Source organism: Choristoneura fumiferana, chromosome Z (genome assembly GCF_025370935.1).
Source record: "Choristoneura fumiferana chromosome Z, NRCan_CFum_1, whole genome shotgun sequence".
NCBI classification, from domain to species: domain Eukaryota; kingdom Metazoa; phylum Arthropoda; class Insecta; order Lepidoptera; family Tortricidae; genus Choristoneura; species Choristoneura fumiferana.
In genome coordinates, this window is record NC_133472.1 from 21733095 (window position 1) to 21755839 (window position 22745).

At 36.1% G+C, this 22745-nt stretch overlaps 1 protein-coding gene across 1 annotated transcript in view; it reads right to left on the minus strand.

Moving 5' to 3' along the window:
• LOC141433861 (diacylglycerol kinase eta-like) overlaps positions 1-22745 on the minus strand; it is a 145281-nt gene that overhangs the window by 107996 nt on the left and 14540 nt on the right. The window contains exon 2 of the mRNA XM_074099534.1: positions 21078-21188. Within this exon, the coding sequence (XP_073955635.1) occupies positions 21078-21188 (111 nt within the window). The remainder of the gene's footprint in view (positions 1-21077; positions 21189-22745) is intronic.

Below are 22745 nucleotides of genomic sequence, written 5' to 3' on the forward strand. Positions count from 1 at the left end.
CTGAGGGGGAGGCATTTTTTCAGCAATGGACGTCTTCCGGCTGATGATGATGAAATGCATAACCAACGTGAGTTGCCTCACATTACTATGGTTAAGTATATCCATAGAGTTCATCTTAGGTTGGAGGGTGTTAAAGGCACCGCGCGCCTGGTTTTCTCGGTCCTCTTAAAAGAGATTGTCGCCGAATACAGGGAAAACACAGGAAATCTCCATGAAGTAGAAGAGACTAAGCATCAGTACCTACTCCGATTTTGTGTTCAAACGGTGCTTTATTCAGGCACCGTAACGGTCCTGATTGTCACCATAGCCACGACTCTCGCATTGAAGTAGCATATCAAGAGGTCATTCATCACAAAATATATGCGCACCTGTCTCCGTCCACGCCATCCAGCGCAGTCCCTTCTGAATAACCGGAAGGGTTTACTACTTAAATGCGACACACGTTTTGTCAGAGTGTCGTTTGTGCGAAGTATGATTAAGCGACGCACGCTGTGCGACATGCCACTTGTGTGAACCATTGCTTCATGTGAAGTACGTTAGCAATGTACAGGTATGCAACATGCCAATTACGACCGGATAGCTAAGTTGTTAGTGATGCTAGCGGTTGCGGGTTCGATCCCCGTGACGGGCAAATATTTGTATGATGAATAAAAATGTTTGTACTTGAGTCCTGGATGTTTATATGTATTTAGGTATATATTTATTTATTTAGAACATATCATGTGTCATGTGTTTCAGACGACCAGATGGCCTAGTGGTTAGAGAACCTGACTACGAAGCTTGAGGTCCTGGGTTCGATTCCCGTGTCGGGGCAGATATTTTTCGAAAAATACGGATGTTTGTTCTCGGGTCTTGGTGTTTAATATGTATTTAAGTATGTATCTATCTATATAATTATATTTATCGTGTTGCTTAGTACCCATAACACAAGCTTTGCTAAGCTTACTTTGGGACTAGGTCAATTGGTGTGAATTGTCCCGTGATATTTTATTTATTTATGTCAATCCGTTGTCTAAAACCTGTAGTAAATACAAGCTTTGCTTAGTTTGGGGCTAGGTCAATTGGTGTAATTTGTCCCAAGACTAGAGTCCCAAGACAAGTTAGAATTGACTGAGCAAAGAAAGAATTGCTTCGGCAAAGTAAGAGGGCGGAGTGATAAGTCTGGTAAAAATCAAATTCACGGTATTTTTTTCGCAAATCTAATAATGTCAATTTGTAGTTGAAACTTTTCGGAGATAAAAGGTATATTTTCACCCAGCTTTGATAGTTTTTTTTTTTACAGCTATGAAAAAACAACAATCGCTTCAATGTATGCAAACATGGAGAAAAGTGAGTTTCGTGCTCTGATTTAATATTATTTTTTGAAAAATTAGATAAATACTAGCTTTTGCCCGCGACTTCGTCCGCGTGGAATGAACTTTGGGAAGTATTTAATTTATTTAGGATACCTATTCTGCCAATAATAGCACATTGAAACTTCTACGGTTTACTGAAAGTAACCATTTCAATACATTGCTATGAATATAAAGTACCTAACTTTGTTTTGTTCTTCCAGCCATCCATGTTCTTTAGTAAAACATAAATATTTTGCGGGTAGCCACATTTTAGCCAACACAAAAGGACTAATTCTTCATAGTGAACTCTTGACACCTTACGTCCTTTATTGCAAGTTAGGAGGGTAGGATTACAATTAAGACGGCATTTTAGCTACACATCCTTCCGATAAATATACTTATAGTAAATTTGTTTGGAATTCCGTAAGAACTTTCATCCCCATATTTTCAAGTAAATAGGTCGTAATTTGACAAGCGCCGGAACAAATGTTCTGTAAGGTCCTATAAGGGTTCCGTTCCTCAAGAGGAAAAAATTGAACCCTTATAGGACCACCTTGCTGTCCGTCCGTCCTTCTGTCTGTCAAGACCCTTTATCTAGCGGACCCTCCGTCGGTGGATATCATATTCGCAAAACATGTTATTAGCAAAACTTGATATTCGCACTATATGACATTCTCAAAACATGATATTTGCAATAAATGATATTCTCAAAATATCATATTAGCAACGTATGATTTTCTTGAGACACGATATTCGCTAAACATGATATTCACAAAATACCCTAAAAGCAAAATATGATATCCGCTGAACATCATAATAGTTATACACGATGTTCGCACGACATGATATTAGTAAAACATCATATTAGATAAACATGATCTTCGCATAATATTTCGTCACAAGTGTGTTGCCTATGGTACCTACCTTATTGATTTTAAACGAAATACTCTGTTACTTTTCGAGAACATAAATTAAATATATACAGCTTTCTTATGACTGTAGAGACTAATTTCCCGAGATTTTTCTTCCCCAGTATATTTTTATCCATTCGTTTTTTTCCCCAATCATTTTTTCTATGCGAATAATTTCCTTATAGATTTTTTACCTATTCTAATAATTTTCTAGTCGTTTTTCATGCCAATGCCTGAAGACTCTAGGACTGGCCAGTTATACGGCGACTATGGCTTCCTTCCTTTCCTCTTGTTATCTATTATTATGACAAATGTCATGTTTTATTTATGTTATAATTCATCATAATTGTTCTAAGTGCGTTTTACGTAACAAGAACATTGAAAATGGATCAACCGAATTGTAGTGATGGTGAAATAAAAATTATAAAGAGCCAGAAAAATAAACCGACTCTTTTGCACGGAGGATACCGGTACAATTTTTATTTAAAAAACAAATCAGGAACGACAAATTGGCGATGTTCAAAACAGCAAGACTGCCGTACGTCTTTGACGCTAGATATAAACAATAAAATTGCGAGGCCCGCGAAGCACACTTGTGACCCTATTTTACACAAAATCTAATAGATGGGATTGTAGACGACTGCAAAAAGGAAGTGTGCGAAAATTTCGAATCCGTGCAAAAAATTTTTGAAAAAAATATACTAAAGCACGATTTTAAGGCAGAGCACGAAATTCCAAATTATGCATCAAAAAAGGATACTCTTTATAGAGCACGTAAAAGATTTTTGAATATGCAAAGTTTAACAGTAACCGATTCAAAAAAATTGAAATTACCTCAAAATTTAGTTGAAGAATTTTTTGTGTTTGACGAATGTGGTTCGATCGACAGGATTGTCATATTCTCAACGCTGCCACGAGATGATTTGAAAGAATATTTAAAATCTGTCAGTACTGTTTACGGTGACGGTACGTTTAAGGCTGTTCCAGCACCGTACTATCAAATGTACAGTTTCCATGTCGACGTCGCTCGAAGCGAAAATGCGGTTAATTTTATACCGTTAGTCTTTGCATTACTGCCGAACAAGAAGCAGAGTACTTACGAAAGGCTTTTTGGTGTATTGAAAACTCAATTTGGACTGAACTTAAAACTATACAAATGCGATTACGAAATGGCCGTAATACAAGGCATAAAGAAGGTGTTCCCAAGCATCGAAATTAAAGGCTGCTACTATCACTTCTGTAACGCCGTTTTCAAGATGAGCGAGAAACTAAACCTTGAAAAATCGCAAGAATATAGCAAGATCACACAGTTCTGCACTTTCTTGCCACTGCTGCCTCCAAATATGATATCGTATGCTTTTCATACAATTATTGAAATGGCACCACCGTCTTCAAGCAAATTTTGGACTACTTTAACAGACAGTGGATGAGTAATATAAACAGCAACATATTAAGTTGTTATAATCAGAAAAATAGAACCACAAATGGCGTTGAGGGTTGGCATCGGAGGCTCAACACCAAAATACAATCAAATCCACCTCTGTTTTTGTTCATATCCCAGCTGAAGAAGGAAGCAAAAATACAACAAATAAAATTGAAAAAGAATGCCGTGCACTGTCCAGAGACAAAACGGAATAGGAAAGTTATACAAAAAAATATACAAATTAACGGGATAGTGGAAGATTGCGTAAAATGCACAATTAGTATTGAGGTGTGTCTGAAACGGTTATTGGCACTAAGAGGTCACTAATAAATATAGGAGTTTAAGAAAGAAGAAAAGTCACATATTCAGTTTTTTTTTTATGTAGACGGTTACATTGTTTTAAGTTTAAAAATAAATATGTAAAATTAATTTTAAACAGTATACTGAATAAAAAAACTAAAATTTCGCAGGCAAAACTACGTTTTGCTAACTACCCACATTAAAATAATCTAAAAAAAACAATATTGAAACGTCAGGATGCATAGTTATTAGAGCAAAGGCGATAAAATTGGTTTTTATGTTTAACTTACACAGTGTAACAAAATATGTGGTGATCCGTTTAAGGGCATATTCAGTATCGTATTCTGATTGGTGATAGGGTAGGCAACAAACGTATTACGATAATATTTTGCGAAGATCGTTATTTTGCTAATATTATGTTTCCCGAATGTCACATTTTACTAGTATAGTATTTTGAAATTGTGATGTTCTGCGGATGTCGTGTTTTGCTTATGAAATGTCTTGCGATTATCATTTTTCACTAATATAATGTTTTGAGAATATCATGATTTGCTAGTATATTATTATGAGAATATCTTGCTTTGCGAATATGTTGTTATGAGCACATCGTGTTTTGCGAATATGATATTTTGCGAATATCATGTTTTGCGAATATGATATCCACCGACGGAGGGCTAAAATCAAGTGTCATAAGCTTGATACACATACGTCTAGAATGTCGAAAGCCTAAATGAATACGAACGTTCGTAATCTATAACGTTCAAAATACATACAACACGACTGGTCGAATGAATATAATGTCGAAGTACAAAATGAATAATATTATTTGTCATAAACTTGATACACATACGTCTAGAATCTAGAATATCGAAAGCCTAAGTAAATAATATTTGTTATATAGGTATTTACTCGAAATCATTATTTTAACAAACCGTTACCCATTAGTGTCCACATTATTACACATTAATAGGTAGGTTAGGTTAGCTTCGCGCTTCGCGGGGCTCCGTCGACATCAGGAGTGGGTTGCCTAATGCTGCTGAAAATATTATGCAACTGATTAAATAATCTACTATAAGCGAAAAAAATAAACGCGAAAATTATAATTAAAAATTATAATTATAAAACGCTTCCTGAAAAATCGCTACATGAAAAAAGACGAATAAATAATAATGTACTTTGACTTTATATATTTTTACCGTTATGAATAGTGAGCAGTATAGTTTACAAACGTTATGCATTTAGACCGTAGAATTTTTTAATTTATTATTATCGTACGTTATGCAATTTGACCGTATATATTTTGATCGTATGAAAAACGAACTTATGACATTTCATTTTAGACGATATGCTTTTTTACGTTAGCTACCTACACAATTGTGTAATATTTTTTGAAAAATTGAGCAACATTATTGCTATTGCAAAAATATCAAGTATTTTTATTCAAGCACTAACAATTTTTCGCAATTGGATCGCGCATACAAAAATACCGATTCGCCACCTGTTTCATAACTAAATAATACCACTAATACTTACCGACTCATTCTGTTTGCAACAACGCGTTTAACTAAATTGTGAAAGTCATTCAAAATAAAACCAGGTCAGTGTTCAGAATTAAGTAAAATATGTGCCAAAGCTCAGTATACAAGGTAAAATAGGCAGAAACTCACAGTTGGTCTTAGATTATTAAGTATTGAAGTTATTGTGTATTGCTCCCTGTAATGATTTTTAAGTAGATACTTTGAACGGTGCCGAGATATGAAACGCTAAGTCACATCTAGAATACCCGGCGCATGAAGCGCGACTGGCTGAAACGAACGGCTGAGGCCAGCGGCGCGCGGCGGGCGGCGCGGCGGGCGGCAGGCGGCAGGCGGCGTGCGGGCGGCGCCGCGCGGTCTCGAGCCTCGGGGCCTCGGGGGCAGGTGCACGCCGCGCCCAGCCCGCCGAGTTGACACCCGCCTGGTCGACCACCCGCGTCAAGTCCGCTACTCGCCCTTCTTCGCTTTTAAACATTATATACGTGCTACTAAAAACTCATATCAGAGATGTAAGTAAAATCCAATGTTATGTTAGAAACACATATAATAAACATTTGACAATGCACATGCTTAAAAGTGCCTTGTTTCGTGAATCTACAAATAAAATATTCCCTTTCGTCCACCCTCACAACTATTTTACACTTCTAGACACTTTTTATTCCTTATTTGATTACTAGTTATTAAAATGGAATGGCCTTTCCTAACTGTCATTCGAAATTAGTTAAGAAAAAAGAAATATGATTCTGCTTTTACAACTAGTTATGAAACAACACATATTGTTTTAATCTAACATTTTGCACATATGTATTGTTTTAATCTAACACTTTTTGTATTATACTTGTTATTCTTAAGCGTCTTATAATCACTTACAAAATATTTTTCTAAAGCTATTAAGTACTGCACTCTTATGTGTACTGGAAGACTTTTACATAATGTATATACTCGTAACTTATTGTAATCACCTTTACAATTATTTTTGTTTTTCTTAGTTACTAGGTATTTAATTAATCTTAATTGCAATTTCTTTATATCCTCCAGGTGTGTTTGGAAAGTCCTACCGTATACAATACACTACGGGTAAATCCATAATTAATCACTGATTCCGCTAATGCATAATAGACAACCAGCATTGTTTGCTTGCTAACTACGAGTATTCTATTCAAGTGGTAGAATTTTCTACACTGTTCGAAGTTTTGTACAGACTGCAATTGTGTGGGCTTTCTAATTAAAGTTTTGATCTATAACCAATCCTATTATTGGTAGGTATACCTATATTTATATTTATCCACATATTCGAGCCGCTCGCAATTGCAGTTATTTTTATAGTTTGTAAAGCCGTGACCAACCACGCTGTAGTCATCATTGTTACCATTTTTGGCGTTTCGATTGTAAGGGGAGCATATATGCATACATTTTGTATTCGACAAGTTAATTATAATTCCGTTATCATGGGCCCACTTTACTACATTATCGTCGTTGTATTATGTGGTCGTCTCTACAGTCCGAAGTAGAATGACGCTCTGTACCCCTAGTGTAAATTTTCGGTTACAAAATACGTCTCGACCGCGTTCGCGTTAAAATCTCAATTTATATGGAAACACGAACAGCGCCTCTAGCGGAACGTTTGCGATGTTCGTGTTTCTATACAAATTGAGATTTTAACGCGAACGCGAGTAAGACGTATTTTGTAAACGAAAACTTACACTAAGGGCACTGGCCAACGAGCCCGTCCACGTGCACCGTAACCGGTCGTTACGTCACACAGCGTTCGCCGCCATCTCGTTAATGTAATAGTCAATTGACATCCTATAAATCAGGCTTGATTATTGTTATCCACGACACGGCCAGACTGAAGTATCACGCGTCCTCGCGTGTACAGTCAAGGTCAAAGATATGTATACATACACCACAGTGACAAAAAGCGTAAGTACTCATCTAAATAGTCATAAATTCGGCAACATAAGAATGTACATGAATTAGTAAACATGGTTTGAGAGATAAGTATGTATACAACAGTTCCAATTATATGTCCTCATTTATTAAACCATAAACTTAGAAACACCTTTAAGTCCAAAAATATGTATACACTTAATAACCATAATTATATATACAACATGACGAACTCCATATCTTGATGTAATCAGCCAGCCACTGACATGTTCAAACTGACACTGTTAGGTTTCATGTCTTTTACTAACGAAGTCGTTAAAGAACTTTAATGTTATATACCTCTTTGGGCATGACTGACAAGTCTGACGTTTGACATGTAATTTTGATTTCCATTCCATTGAAATACATGATTTGATTTGTATCTAAGCAATGTTTTAATGAATATATTACAAATTGGCGACGATGGACGAACTCACACGACTACACCCACGACTACTACGACTACTACTACTACTACTACTACGACTTGCAGTTGTCGCATGTAAATTCACAATCTTGTGCTAAGCGCTTCAGTTCTGATGTGTATGTCATTACAGATTCATCAACTTCTTGCATTCGTGATATAAATATATGATTAACGTATACATTGACGGTAAAAGCTCGCAAATGGAGGTGGACACAGGGGCTGCGCTGTCATCAATGTCATTCGAAGACTTCAAGAAAATTCAGTCGAGACAGAAAATATTCAAAACCGATGTCACAATGCGAACTTACACGGGAGAAATTATTAAACCTCTTGGTGTTGCTTATGTCACCTGTAAATACAAGAACCAAACATTTAACGGTAAGCTGTACATAATCAAACAAAACGTAGACCCTATTTTTGGTCGAGCGTGGATACGTTCAATAAAGCTAAACCTGGCAAAAATCAACATGGTCAAAGAGAACATGCTTCCTCAACTCGATGATCTTTTGGAAGAGTACGCGTGCGTATTTGACGGCACATTAGGCTGCATTCCTGACTACAGAGGCCACGTCGCCTTGAAGGATAATACGACACCTATCTTCGTCAAGCCGAGGCGAATACCCTACGCACTAAAAGAAAAAGTAGACGAAGAAATTGAACGGCTCTGTCAACAAGGAGTCATTACAAAAGTAGATAACTCGGAGTGGGGCACGCCAGTGGTACCTATTGTTAAACCGAACGGCAGCATCAGACTATGCGCCGACTACAAGCTAACTTTAAACAAGTACATTAAAGATGAACAGTATCCGATACCCATCATCGAAGACATTCTAGCGGAGATGAACGGCGGTGAAGATTTCTATACATTAGACATCAGCCAGGCTTACCTACACATGCTTATGGACAAACAAAGCGCCATGATGCACACTGAGCACACACAAAGGCACCTACAGAGTCAACCGCCTCATGTTTGGCATAAAGGTAGCACCCAACTTGTGGCAGAAGTTCATGGACAGATTACTACAGGGCATCACAGGTGTCAAGTGCTTCTTTGATGACGTTATCATACAAGGATCATCTGAAGAACAGTTATTTACTCGACTCAAACTCGTATTGCAAAAAATTAAGGAAAGCAATTTAAAGCTTAACAAAGACAAATGTCACTTCATGCAAAAATGTATCAATTACCTCGGTCATACTATTGATAAGAACGGCCTACACAAAACAAAAGAAAAAGTCAAAGCGATTCTTGACACCAACCGTCCGAACAATTGCGGACATTTTTAGGTATGGCCAATTACTACAATAAGTTCATACCTAATCTGGCTTCAATATCGAGTCCATTAAACAATTTATTAAAGAAAAATGAATATTTTGTATGGTCGCTAAATTGCGAAGAGGCTTTCAATAAGATTAAACAAGAACTCTTGAGTGAACGGGTTTTAGTCCATTTTGACCAGAATAAGCCCTTAGTGCTCGCTACAGACGCTTCGTGCAGCGGGCTCGGGGCAGTGCTCTCACACGGACTGGCAGAGGGCTCGGACAGGCCTATTGCATTCACATCGCGTTCACTCACGACCAGCGAAAAGAAATATAGCCAGATCGATAAAGAAGCAACATCAATTTTTAGGGACAAAATTTTTTTTTCCATTACTGTTACGGCAGAGAGTTTATACTAATCACGGACCATAAACCCTTAACAACAATATTCAATCCATATAAAACATTACCTGCAATGAGCACAATGAGACTTTTTCATTACGCACATTTCTTGTCTGGTTTTGACTACAGAATACAGAACATCAGCTGAAAACAGTAATGCAGACTACTTATCCAGATTTCCAGTGGACAAAATTGCAACAAACATTATTGATGTTCACTGCGCCTTTCAGATCCAACAAATTAACAACATATCAATAGACAGACAAAAGATTGCAGAAAAAACTCAAAGAGACTCGGAATACGAGGAAATACTTCGGGCTTTGCAGTCAGGAACAAGTGTTACGCGACTTGGGTACAATGACAACGAACTGACGTTGCAAGATGGATGCATCTTGAAAGGCACTAGAGTCATGATCACAACCACATTAAGGCAGGCTGATCTCCAGGACATGCATACAGGACATCTCGGTGTTGTAAAAATGAAGCTCCTAGCACAAGGATTTGTGTACTGGAGAAACTTTGATAAAGATATCGAGGATCTAGTCAGAACATGCCGAGAGTGTAGACTGAACCAGAACCAGCCCGCACGAGCACCACACCACCCCTGGGAGACACCGGTAGCACCTTGGCAGCGACTTCACGTTGATTTCGCTGGTCCTATTTTTGGTCATTCTTTATTCATCGTGGTGGACGCATTTTCAAAATGGATAGAGGTCATTCCCACTAAGACGACAACGAGCTCATGGTGCATTTCCAAATTGAAAGAATTATTCGTAACCTTTGGATACCCGGATGTAATAGTTTCAGATAACGGAAGACAGCTTGTATCAACAGAGTTCGAAACATTTCTTAAAAATAATGGCATAGTGCACAAAACGTCTGCTCCTTACCATCCAGCTACGAATGGGCAAGCGGAGCGAGCCGTACAAATTGTCAAAAGGGCGGTGCAGGCCGTGAGCGCTGACCCTGGCACTCTACAGGATAAGCTGGTGAGAATCAAGGAGCGCTTGAGAAGGACACCCAGCACCAGTACTGGCAAAAGCCCGTATGAACTTATGTTTGGAAGGGAGGTGAGGACCTCACTACACGTTCGATTCAGAACCGCCGTAACGCATTACACGCAGAACGTCTCTCATCACCCGAATACGAGGTCTTTCTCGACGGGCCAAAGAGTACAGATCCGCAGCTACGCTGACAAAACTAGAAAATGGGAATTTGGTACTGTATTGCGGGTACTGGGGCCGGTTCACTACCTAGTAGAAACGGATGATGGTGAGACCTGCAAGCGACACGTTGACCAGATGCTGCAGACGTCAATAGGGACGGGGAACTAGCAGGAATCTTCAGGATTTTAGGGCAGAGGCCTGTTATATACCTCTTTGGGCATGACTGACAAGTCTGACGTTTGACATGTAATTTTGATTTCCATTCCATTGAAATACATGATTTGATTTGTATCTAAGCAATGTTTTAATGAATATATTACATTTAAGTTGCATGCGTTGACATTTATTTTTTTGGTGGGTTATGTCTACATATTTCTGAGATTCTACGACATCCTAAGAAGACATCGGTACTTTTTGCGTGTTGAAAAAAGTTTAAATGGGAAATCCTTTCGAGGAAATAAATTCCTTAACATGTCTTATTTACTGTCGTAAAAAAAACCTAGCCGTATTGTATTGAAAAGGTTTAAATCATGTGTTTCTATTTTATTTTATAAGTAGTTATTTAAACTAAATTATTTAAATAAGAGGTCCAACTAACACTGTTAAAAATAAACTGCCTTTAATAGGTTTAAAACACTGTATTTACTTTGTTTTTCACTTTATAACAACAAGATAAAAATGTGCACGCAAAATCTCTGAACAACTGTCAAATGTGAAAATTTCGTTCGAAAACTATATACGAATTCCGTTTAGGAATCTGAATTTGAGCGTTTTTTTGCTATAATTAAACATTATTGTTTACTACAAGGAAAACTACAAATAATTATTTCTAACAATTCGGTCGGGTTTGAAACACGAGAAGTTATATGTATTTACATGTACGTTTAGTTAAACGCGAGTACATAGTTAAATAACACATACTATATGCTATTATTTTTGTCATTTTACTACACAAACTAAATCACACTGTGTTCCGGTTACAAACATTATGTTTTTATTTTATTTAGTTAAACACAAATAGTTTACTGTGGATCAACATAACTTAAAAATAATAAAATTGTAAAATTAACAAGAACATCAATAATAATCACCCTGCCTGAACAATAGACTGTCTGCCTTTATGGTTGGCTATCTGCCTGAATAATAGGCTATCTGCCTATTTGGTTGGCTATCTGCCCTGTTGGCTATCTGCCTGAACTATATGCTATCTGCCTGTTTGGTTGGCTATCTGCCCTGTTGGCTAACTGCCTGAACAGTAGGCTGTCTGCCTGAACAATAGGCTGTCTACCTGTTTTGTTGGCTATCTGCCCTGTTGGCTATCTGCCTGAACTATAGGCTGTCTGCCTGTTTGATTGGCTATCTGCCTGAATAATAGGCTGTAACCCCCCCCCTGAATTAGTTTGATATGCCGTTACTTTTGCTATCAGGGCTTAGGATTTGCCATAGGACTTGTTAGTGTTTTAATTAAAACTTTAAACTTGATAAGAAAGCCATATAAACTAACCGATTTGTATTAAATAGAAGGGTCAATATAAGTGTATTTAAATGATAGCAATTATTACATTTTTGAATCTGTCATTTGCTGAGATTGAATACGGGCAAATGAGTACTTATCATTCTAGATTATATCAAAACAGGTTACGACCAAAAGCGATCCATAGGTAGTTGTCTACCACGAGAAAATAAACTACTTGTAATACTTATAAAATAAGTATTATTTGGTTTACGGTTGATTATAATACCATTTTGTTACAATTCACATAGATCTCAACTTTTGGCAGATTACTTACTGATTGACTGACGTGATGTTTTGGATTAAATTGTGAGAATATTATTGTTTTATAAATTTCTCAACTTTAAGTTGAATTGGGTGTATATATTTTGCAATTCTTAGATCCCATTAAATTAGAAACCAGGGTTGTTTTGAACATTTTAAATAAATAATTAAACGCGCTCAGTAAAATTGAGAAACACCCAAATAACTATTAAAGTAGTTTTCCTCCTGAAACTATATGAAAGGTCAGCATAGGGCAATTAGAGACCTAGTAAACCTGGTAGACACAGCTACTGGTAAATAGCCAGGGAGAAAACTCCAGGGCGGAGGTGGGGCCCTAGCCTTGACACAAGACATAATTGCTTATTTTTCTTTATAAAACCTTTTGTTTTTCAATTTTAACAAATGTTTAATTTTATGTAACAGTCATTCCTATTACTTAGTTATTTTGTTCCATTTACGTTTTGTAAGTTTGTTCTTTATTCAACAGAGTTTATTAGTTAGTTAGTTTTTATTGATAGACATCCCTTATTTCTACTAAACGAGGTTGGTTTACTTTTCACAACGTAGGACACTAGACGATCACATGGCCAAATCAAATTATTTTATCACTTGTCCGATTTTTAGAATTTCATACGATTAAATAAAAATGTATATTAAATAAAATAAAATAAAAATTTATAAAAGTTAAAAATAAAAATTAAATAAATATTAGTCAAATTATTTTTAAAATTAATTCAGGGTGGGGGGTTACAAGGCCGTCTGCCTGTTTGGTTGGCTATCTGCCTGAATAATAGGCTGTCTGCCTATATGGTTACATGAAAACAACCATCCACCAGTTACTCTTATTTTAATCAAAATTACATGATAAGTAAAACTAACAGGAGGATTTGAGCCCAGAACAACATTATGAATATGACTTAATAGTTTTAATCACTAAACCACACGGCCATGGTAACTGACGTCCGATCGGGCAAAATATTGAAACGCATTAGATACCTACTTTAAGTAGGCAGCTTCATTGTTACAAAATCTGTTAAAATACGCAATGCCAATAACGTTGTGACAGGTCAAAAAATGAGACAAACATGCAATGACAAATCTGCACTGTTTCCGTGAATTGTCAAACATTCTATTCAAATTTGTTTCGTGTTACAAGACTGTAAAGTTGATTTTCGTAGATTTATATTTTGTATACAGCAGTTACTGAATATCTATATTTAATGACATAAACATGACTACAATATTTTGGATCATTTGCAGGATACCAATTATGTAATTTTCTATACAAGTTTTTGGACTTGCCTTATACATATTTATGTAACCATTGAAGTTTGCATATTTATTAGTATTTGGATGAGTGACTAATTATTCATGTTATTAGATGGCGCGTGTCCCAGCTACGTTGTCACGCTCACGAGGAAGCAGTCTGCTATCAGGCCACGCTTTACAATAATTTTCACTACTTCTTTCTGTCACGCGGCATAAAGCATTTGCCTTTTTTTAGTATACGGTCTATACTTAATTCTAATTAAAATAGCGAAGACGTCAATATTGGTTTCAATTATTCATTAATTAACTGTTGCCCGCGACTCCGTTCACGTAGAATCGTTTATTGCTGTCCCGCGGTAACTATGCAATTTTACGGGATAAAAACTATTATATGTCCTGCCCCGGGACTTGTACTATCTATATACCGAATTTCACCTAAATAGGTTCAGCCGTTAAGACGAAGTGGTAGGTAACAAACAAACATACAGACTTACAATCTTTCGCAATTATAATGAATATTAGTGAGATAAAATTTGCTATTTTTCATATATTAATTTAAATACAATAAAAAACTTTTGCTATTTTGTTAAAAACAGAAACGTCTTCCTATAAAATACCTTAAAAGGCACGTTTATAAAATTGCTGACTCAAGAAATATTCTGTACATTATTTATAACTATTAATCACCAGTTTGAATTAAAATGTGATGACACTTAATCATTTACGAATAGTTAACTATTCACAACTAAAGCACTGCACCAAATTTGATGAAATTTGGAATTGAAAAAAGCTTGCGCTTTATAGCAGAAGAAACTACGAGTAGAATATTTTTAAACAGGGAATGAGAGCGGATGAGTCCATGAAACACAGTTATTAAATTATGTATAAATATAAATTGAATTAATATTATGTAGAAAATTACGTATAGGTAATATTGTGTTATTTTGTAAGTACATTATGTATTAATCTACTTACAAAGTAAACAAAATTATGACTTCAATTTATTACTTCTTTTATTCATCATCATCATCACTATTACGACTTCACAAAAAATGTTTAGAACCTCTTCTTCTGTGACCTTCTAGAGTCCAATGTTATCCTGAATGGACTATAGTGTTTTGCAATTGTGACGCTAGATGGCTGAACTGTTCAACGAGGCAGACGGACGCGCTTGTGTTAGCTAATACCATTTGTACCAGGCTAATTTTTGCGCAGCTAATCATCGTCGAGTAGCCATTACGGAAATCACCTTGCCATACTGTTCCGACGGTTCCCAATGGCCGCCATACCGCCCGCAAAGGAGTATTTTTTTTTTGCAAAATCAAAATCATGTCTACTGTCCCGTGGAGCTGTGAAAAAAACAATTTCTAAGTCAACGCAATCAAAAGTTACAGTCATTAAACAATGTGTTTCCATACATATTGCCGTGCACTGAAAACCTATAGGGTACTTCCAGTTGTCCTAGAAACTTGAAAATGTCCTAGAAAATGAAGGTAGCTACAGTACCGGCCAAAAATATATCACCTTTACGTTTTTTACCTAAACTTTTTTATATAGTAAATTAAGTTTTATTTAATTAAAACGTCAGCCCGTCCGTAACCCGTCCTCTTGCGCGCAAAGCGAGAAAACAAAATAAGTAAAAACACCCTAAAACGCCTTGAGTAAGTAAAGAACATCAGGAGACCCACTTGCTCGTTTGCCATGAATCACACGAGAAAAAAAAGATAAAAATTGTATTTATTGCTATATAATATAGCGGGTCTCATCATGGCGGACAAAGCTACGTTCGATGGCGCAGGCGACGTGTCAAATTTCATTTTTCAATTTGAAGCTGTAGCAGCAATACGAGGCTGGTCGGCAGATCAAAAAAAGTTTGCCATTGCAGCATATCTAACAGGATCCGCAGCATCCTGGTATAAAGCAAAGTTCTCCACTTTCACTAGTTATGAAGATTTACTGAGCAAGATAAGAAATGAATTTAAGGTGGCAGTAGATTATACTCAATTATTTTATCTACGAAAACAAAACCAGTCCCGAGAATTTGATCCAATACTTTTATAATTTGGATTTATTGGCAGAGAAGGCCAATATAACCGATGAAGCGAAATTAACAAAACATTATTTGTGCTCAGTACAAGACAAATATAAAATGTTGTTGGCAACGAGAATTTTCGCATCGAAAGATGACTTAAAAAAGGTGTTAAGACAAATTTCAGAAGTATCCGGAGAAAATGGACATGAAGATATAAATCTGCCAATATATAGACCAAGTGAGGCCGTGGTTATTCCTGAGGCGGGGGACGTTCCGCAAAATGTTATGCAAACCCTGAGAAGCACGTATCAGTCGCCATACCTTACCAATACGCCACAGCAGCATGGGACTCCGAGAACCCCATTTACGACGCGTGCAACGCCAGTAGCTACACCGAATCGACGGTATGATCTAAGACCCAGACAATTCAATCAACAACCGATACAACGTGGACCAATGCCTTCATCGTCGTATAGAGTGCACCCAAATGCCTTTCCACGTCGTTAGGAACTTCGAGGGAGCGACCGTGGAATTCGGAAAGCCTCGAAGAGAATATACATATAGATAATAGTAATGTACGGTTAGGTGTAGTAAAGAATAGGATTAGGTTAGATAGCGAGATGTCGAATGATTTTGTAAATATGGCCCCTTTCATTTCAGTTAATATCAAGGACAATAATTATGATGCGCTCGTGGACACTGGTGCTTCTGTGTCGGTGTTTTGGAAAATTTGGTAAACAAATTAAGGTTGAATGTGGTGAGTATGTCTAGTATGCCGTTACGTGCCGTCGGAGGAAACCAAATACCGATCAAAAGCTCATGCACGTTAATAGGATTAATTGATAAGGTGTGTTATAATCTGAATGTATATGTAATTAAAGTACTTTCGCCGTTGGTTAAAGGATAATATATTTATGTTACGAGAATGTTTAATGTAGAAAAAATAATGATGAATGCATAATTGTTTAATGAATTTATAATTGCATGATGTATTTAAAAATATTTTCTTACTAGATACTGATGACAACATGTCTCTGATGTGGCATGGCATCGTGGGTTGAAGAGCTTGGCTGGCGCAAATGCAGACTGCACTCCGTGTTGAATGGTGCATCAATTGGTCTGGCGCTAATGCGGACTGCGCACCGTGTTGGAGGGGTGCTATGACACTCCACCACCACCATCAGCCACTTCGAAGTCCTATGATGGGGACGACGCTTCAACTCATCAATTATGTTGAGCCGTAGTTAGAAATGAAATTTATAAGAAAACTTAGGCTAAGTTGTAACTACATCGATGGTCCAAACGAATAAACGTGCAAAGGCCTTTACACGAAAAATTTTTTATTGCTTTTTTTGCTTTTACATGACCTAAGGTGTGGCATGAAATTTTTTTATACCGATCTGATTAACCGTTTTTGAGAAATAGTATTTTTGTTGTTTATTCGTTGGTAATTATTACATACAAATTTACAGGAATAATATTCCAAGAGAGTGTTGCCTTTTTTTAAGTTGTGTTCCTATACACGAATAAACGGGCAATAGCTGCTTTACGGTTTTTAATCATAAATTTTGGTTAACTCAGTATGGGTAATAATACTTTGCACGTTTATTCGTTGTAAACTTTGTAAGCACGATTCTTATAAGTTGGCATTAAACGTTTATTTGCGTTCAGTATTGTTAGTCAAATTCTAGTAAATAGTTTTAACAGAACAGAGTTTTAATAGAAAATACAGGATAATGGTACAGTGCGCCTTAACAATTACCCTTTTTAACGCGAATAACGTTGCAACGAGTCATTACAAAAAGTGTCTAGATATTTTGTGATCCGAATAAAAAAATAAAGGGGTTTTATTTATTTACAGGAAAGTGGCTAAAAATAAGGGTCAAAAATTTACACTATTTTGTAGGTAATTTAATTATCTATCTTATAATATATAATACATATATATCGGCAACTACAATTGTCAGTTATCTTTGTTAAAGTTGTTTTATTTTTTCCTGTAAAGTTGATGTTTTTCGATTACACGTTTATTCGTTTGGGCCATCGACATGTTGATATTATCTAACGGCCTGATAGTAACAATGTGTGGGGACTTGTAAAAAGCATCGCATGTGTTCGTAAGTAGCATGTGAGGTTTTTTTGAACTTATATAATTACCGATATGATCCAATCTAGTCAAATAAATTTAAAAAATTCTAAGTTAATTTAATTAAAGATCATAGAGTTTGTTATATTGATGAGCATTCTTCCATGCTTGAAGGATCCTCGCCAGTTTATCAGAGAATCTGGTGATGACCACTTTCAGGGGGGAGTGATGGCCAGCTGTTGGATCTAAAGTCAGTGAAGCACTGTGGTGCAACACACATCATAAGCGATGCTGTGTCTATACTGCGGAGTGGAGCTAGCTTTACATCCGATGTGAAGTTCGCATTGCATGGTGGTGTGACGCACGTCATAAGCGATGTTGTGTCTATACTGCTATGTAAGTCTAGCTTTACATGCGGTTGTCTTTGGCAATATGTGTCATAGACACAGTAATGTTGGAAAGTGTCATAAACACTATTATTTTTTTGCCATAGCCAAACATAAATAAGCATTTACTTTAACCACTGCCATGAATGACCCTTTCGGCAGGTTTTGTTCATTCGAGCTGCTCGATATATGTTTTTAGATTTATTTTCTTATATTTTTCAAAATCGCAAATTGATAAATTTTGTTTACTCATGAGTGAATGTACATTCATCATTACCATAATCAAATAATACTATTGTATATTAACTATCTGAAAATGCCCAAGACTTGTGGTTCAAAAAATTTCGACAACCGTCAGTGAAAAGCTGTCGCTGCAGGCCATAAGCAAAGGCGTACTCAAAGGTAACTTTCGGACTAATTTAATATTTCCAGATCAGCAGTAACCCAGTTACTTAAGTGTTTAAAGACTACAAAATGTATAGTTAATAAGAAAATACGTGGTCGACTGCGTTGCACTACTTCTGTCGTCGATCGTAATGTTTTGCGTACGTCTCGTATGAAACCACCACGTTTAATGGCCTCAGGCATTATAAAAGAAGTATTCGGTCGCAGGGTACCCTAATCCTTCCATACGAACTGCATGGACGACGCCCTGTAAAGAAACCGCTTATTTCTGAAAAGAATAAAAAGATACGAGTTGCTTGGTGTAAAGCACATATTAACTGAACACCGCGGCAGTGGTCTGACATTCATTGGAGCGATGAAAGCAAGTTTATGCTTTTTGGTAGTGACGGTATAAAGTGGGTTTGTCATCCTGAAGGCACTCGATATGACCCCAAATACTAGCTTCCCACAATTAAGCATGGAGGGGGTTCGGTTACGCTATGGGGAGCTTTTACCGCAAAAGGAATGGGCCCTCTTCACATAATCGACAAAAGTTTATACCTAGATATCCTCCAAAACATAATGCTTCTATATGCACAACAATTCCTTAGTCGTGGTTGCATTTTCCAGCAGGATAACGATTCAAAACACAAAGCTAAACGCGTACAAGAGTGGTTTAAGCGGCGTCGCGTGTCTGATGGAACAGCCAAGTAAATTGCCTGACCTTAACATCATAGAATCGTTATGGGAAGACCTGGAGAGACGTTTAAAAGGAAAAATAACTACTAACGCAAGCCAAAAATGTGTTCAACTTCAGGAGGAATAGAAAAATATCCCTCAGTCAACAATTAACGCTCTTATTGACTCCATTCCATCGTTGTAAAGCTAAAATCGAAGCAAAAGGTTTTGCAACTAAATATTAAGTTCGTACTAAGTATATCTAATAGGTATATATCTTTGATGACTTTTAATTTCCTTATGGCTATGTAATGTTAACTTCCATAACGTTACATTTTGGTCATTTTTAGGATTCCGGAGTCAAAATGGCAAAAACGGAACTCTTATAGTTTCGCCATGTCTGTCTGTCTGTCCGTCCGTCCGCGGCTTTGCTTAGGGGCTATCAATGCTAAAAAGCTGTAATTTTGCACGGATATATATATAAACTATGCCAACAAAATGGTATAACAAAAAATTAAAAAAAAAAATTTTTTTGGGTCCCTCCCATAGACGTAAAGTGGGGGTGATTTTTTATTCTCATCGAACCCTATAGTGTGGAGTATCGTTGGATAGGTCTTTTAAAACTATTAGGGGTTTTCTAAGACGATTTCGATTCAGTGATTTGTTTGCGAAATATTCAACTTTAAAGTGCAAACTTTCATTAAAATCGAGCGTCCCCCCCCTCCCCTCTCTGAAATCTAAACCGATGGGTGGAAAAAATTTAAAAAATTCAGAATGGTAGTAAGTATATCAAACTTCCAAGGAAAACTATAACGGCTAAGTTTGCTTGAGAATTATTAATAGTTTAAGAGTAAATAGCAGCCTAAAGTATAAAATATACCTAAACTTGGAAGATTCCGTATAAAATACGAAATCCTTAAAAAAATATTACTTATTTTTTTTCGTAATGGCTATGGAACCCTATTTTGGGCGTGTCCGACACGCTCTTGGCCGGTTTCAAAAGATGGTTTGGCTACAACTTGTTGTTCATAATTATTTCATAGAAAACTCATTACATGGCGTAATCTACCTGTTAGTGAATATACATGCTACAAGATAACAAATATCGGTTACTCCAAAAAACGTTAGGTGAAAAAACATAAAGGTGATATATTTTTGGCCGGTACTGTATTGAAATTAAATTAAATGACAAGCATAAGTACATGAATCGAAGAAAAATAAAATATCTACTAATAATAATGAGACAAAGGGTACTTAAATACATATAACCTCGTAAAAAAATTTCGATAACAAAGGTATTTGCATGCAACATCAGAGTAAACAACCTAATATAAAAACAACATAACAAGAGTATTAAAACAAAAAAGTTTACGATATTACTAAGAGGAGATTTTCGGTGTCTTGATAAGTCAGGTTTTGCAACCATTTTTTAAGTTTAATTTTAACCTCATAGTTGTTTAGATCATAATTTTACTATCTTTTGCCCGCGGCTTCGCTCGCGTTAAATTTGGGGTAACATATATTTCCTTTCTACCATCCTTTTTTCGTGTATTGGTTGACTTTGCGGAGGAATGCATGGAAATACAAATACAGACAGACGTTGTTTTAGACAAAGGGTGCCAATTTTAGAATTCAAAAATCAACATACATTCGTAATGAATCATAATTCGTACCAACTTTGAAACCCCATTTCTTTTTCCCGCGACTTCATTCATTTGAAACCAAAACAGTCTTAGAACTAGTTACTCATTATAAGCGGTTAATTCGGCTTTACTCACGTCCTTCTCCTTGGCGTAGTAAAAAGTGCGTCCGCGCAGCCTGAAGTAGCGGCGCTGCCATCGCTGGAAGCTCCGGGTCTGCTTCATCAGAAATCCCTCTTTGACCACGGGCTGCCAACAATTAGGTATCTGTGTAGGTACATATATCTGATAGAAATTATTATATTGATAATATTAAATCACTTAATCTCCGTATCTACTCAAATTATAAATATCATAGCCACTGGGTTCGCAGCACGATGTATATTTAGTATTTACGCTTCAACAAGTAAACAAAATTTTAAATGTGGGTCCAATTGTTATACCTACTTTAGAACCTGCACCGAATGCAAAATACAGCCTAAGTTAGTCCGTTCCTTAAAAATAATAGATAATAAATTACCGAAAGAGTACGATAGTTTTGATAAGTTGGTAGCGTTTTCAGCAAAATTAGTTTTGTTGTCATAAAGGACACCGTCTACACTTACGCATCAGTTCATTCACGTGTAAGCTCCTTTATTTTAAGAGGCCTCTAATGGACGTGGAGTGTTCCATTCCGTGCTGAAGAGCCCTACTTAATTACGCATTTAGCTGTAGGTAATTACCTACCTACAGCTAAATGCCCTGTCGTGTCGGGTGGGGTCAAAGATGTCATGTAGGCGTAGATTAGATTAGATTTAATTATTACCTAATGAAAAGATACATTATAAATACATGTCAGTTAATTATAAGAAATTTACAAAAAGATCGTCAAATTGTATACAAAAATAATAATAATAATAGGTATGTGATAGTGGTACATTACAATACGTTGTCAGCCAAAATAAAATTAGAATTAAATTTAAAAATAATAATACTTAATAATAATAATCTAGGGTAAAATATGGACAAAAAGTTAAAATTAGGTACAATGTCAAGACGATAAAATTAAGTATAAAATAAAAAAAATAAAAATTAGTCCACAACAACAGGACAAAATATGTCAATAATTAAAACAATAAAAAATATACAGTCACACAATGTGGAAATGTCAAATTACAATTTAATATACTTAAGAAGAAAAATAACAAATAAAATATAAACAAAATGGTACTTAATGGTACAGACAAAATAATCATCAGTCAATTTCTACCAGTAGCCCACTGGACACTACACTCTTGGCAGTAGTTTCAGGGGAAATATTATTTCACGTGGCACGAGAGGGCTATCTATAAGAACTCTTGAAATCTTAAACTACTTAGAACAAGCAAGGTACCTACACAAGGTGGCACTTGAAATGAAGTTGATAAGTAGAAAATGACAATGTCAATTTAATTGTATTTTATTTCACCTCCAATCCAAATAAGTGTCTTATTGAAATAACTGTAAAAAAAAACAGTTTTTTTTTTCTAAATGGACGAAAACGAAAATAGATTGTTCTTCAGACAACTTAAAGGCGGTACGGTAGTTTTGGATCGTGATTTCCAATATCATGCTACGAGAGTTTAAAAATAGTTCATCCGTATGGCGATATGTTCAGCTTATAAGAAATGTAAATGTCCGGGGACAAATATTATTAAAGTAAGTCCATAAACATATACCTCTGTTCATGGTTTAACCTGACTTCTATTTGAACTCAAACAAAAAAAAATACAAAAAAATTGTTTGTTCATACTTACATAAAAATAATTTACTTTACAGTTTTGGAAG